This window comes from Elephantulus edwardii, unplaced genomic scaffold (assembly GCF_000299155.1).
Source record: "Elephantulus edwardii isolate Elephantulus edwardi_28Jun2011 unplaced genomic scaffold, EleEdw1.0 scaffold00201, whole genome shotgun sequence".
In the NCBI taxonomy this organism is placed as follows: domain Eukaryota; kingdom Metazoa; phylum Chordata; class Mammalia; order Macroscelidea; family Macroscelididae; genus Elephantulus; species Elephantulus edwardii.
Window position 1 is genome coordinate 5,347,108 of NW_006399951.1, and position 1,539 is coordinate 5,348,646.

Consider the following 1,539-nt stretch of genomic DNA (forward strand, 5'->3'; position numbering starts at 1 on the left):
CCTTCCCCAATACACATACACATAGACCTTCCCCAATACACACACAGACCTCTCCCCAACACACACACACTCCCTAATAAACACACACACAGACGTTACCCAGTACTCACACATACGCACACACAAATCTTCAATACACACACAGATATTTCCCTAATACATAGAGAAACTCTTCCCCAAAACACACACAGAGATCTCCCTAACACATAGAGACCGCTCCCCAAAACACCACACAGACCTTCCCCAATATACATACATAGATCCTCCCTAACAGACACTCTTCCCCGATACACACACATAGACCTGTCCCAATACATACACGTAGACCTTCCCCAATGCACACAGACCCCTCCCCAATATATACAAAGACTTTCCCCAGTACACACATACACAGATCCTCCCTAATACACAGAGTCCCTTCCCCAAAACACACACAGACTCTCCCCACACACAGCCCCTCCCCGATGCACGCACACTGACCCCTCCTTCTGCACACACAGAGCCCCTCACATCACGCTCCCACACTCGCTAACTCCTCGCTCTCTTCCTGACCAGCTCGAGCCACCAATGTGGGGAAGGAATGCTGCCTTGAGTACTTCAAAGGTGCCATTCCCCTCGGGAGGCTGAGGTGGTGGTACAGGACCTCAGAGGAGTGTCCCAAGGACGCCATCGTGTAAGTCTGCCACCTGGGCCAGCCTCCTCCTGCGTTTGGCTCCCAGCACATCCTGGGGATCCCAGAACCACCGTAGGAGAGGGAGGGGAAAGCAGGGCCCTCCCTAGGTGGCCACCCCTGTTATTCCACGCAGGTCCTGTGCTGAGCCAGCCCCTAGCCCCTAGGCCCAGCCTCTTTATTTACAGTGAGGGGTGAGTCACCCCCTGGCACACACAGTGACCAATGACTGGTCACTCTCTGCTGGTCAGGCCAGGCCCCTCTCAGTTTAGTCTCTGGGTGGTCTTGGGGAGGGGGGAAGTCCTAGGTGGAGGGAAGGTTCCCTGCACTGCAGCCCTGGCTTCCCGGGATAGGCCGGGGAACACTGGAGGTAGATGTGATGTCCCAGACCGGTCATAGATACCCTCTCTGGATCTCAGGGCCCTGCGCGGAAGGTCTTTCATACTTTGATGCGTTTCTCTCCTCACAGGTTCATAACTGTCCAGGGCAGGGCCATCTGCTCAAACCCCAAGGAGACTCGCGTGAAGAAGGCTGTTAAGTATCTGGAAAAAGTCCTGAGTTCCCAAGGCGCCCCTCGTCACACATCTTGAATTCCCATGGAGCCCCTTGTCACATGTCCTGTCTCCTGGACCATGGTGGTCCAAGCCACTGCTTCCCTCCTGAGCCTGACTCTGAGGTTCTCAGAGCAATGGACATCTCCTTCCCTTCCTGAACTCGAGCTGTGGACACTCAAGGGCCTGTATTAAAGCCTCTGCCCTCAGTCTGGGTCAGTGTGTTTGTTTTCTCTGAGGAACAGTTCTGCCCCATCTTAGCCTGTGGTATCGGTATCAGACTCTCAGAAAAAAATCTGATCTGTCTGGGTTAGAACA

The 1,539-nt window shown here is 54.1% G+C and overlaps 1 protein-coding gene across 1 annotated transcript in view; it reads left to right on the forward strand.

Annotated features, from left to right (window-relative positions):
- The window catches only part of CCL17 (chemokine (C-C motif) ligand 17), a 3,140-nt gene extending 1,880 nt beyond the window's left edge, over positions 1–1,260 (forward strand). Inside the window, exons 2-3 of the mRNA XM_006897142.1 lie at positions 556–673; positions 1,140–1,260. Of these exons, the coding sequence (XP_006897204.1) occupies positions 556–673; positions 1,140–1,260 (239 nt within the window). The remainder of the gene's footprint in view (positions 1–555; positions 674–1,139) is intronic.
- Positions 1,261–1,539: the final 279 nt, after the last annotated feature.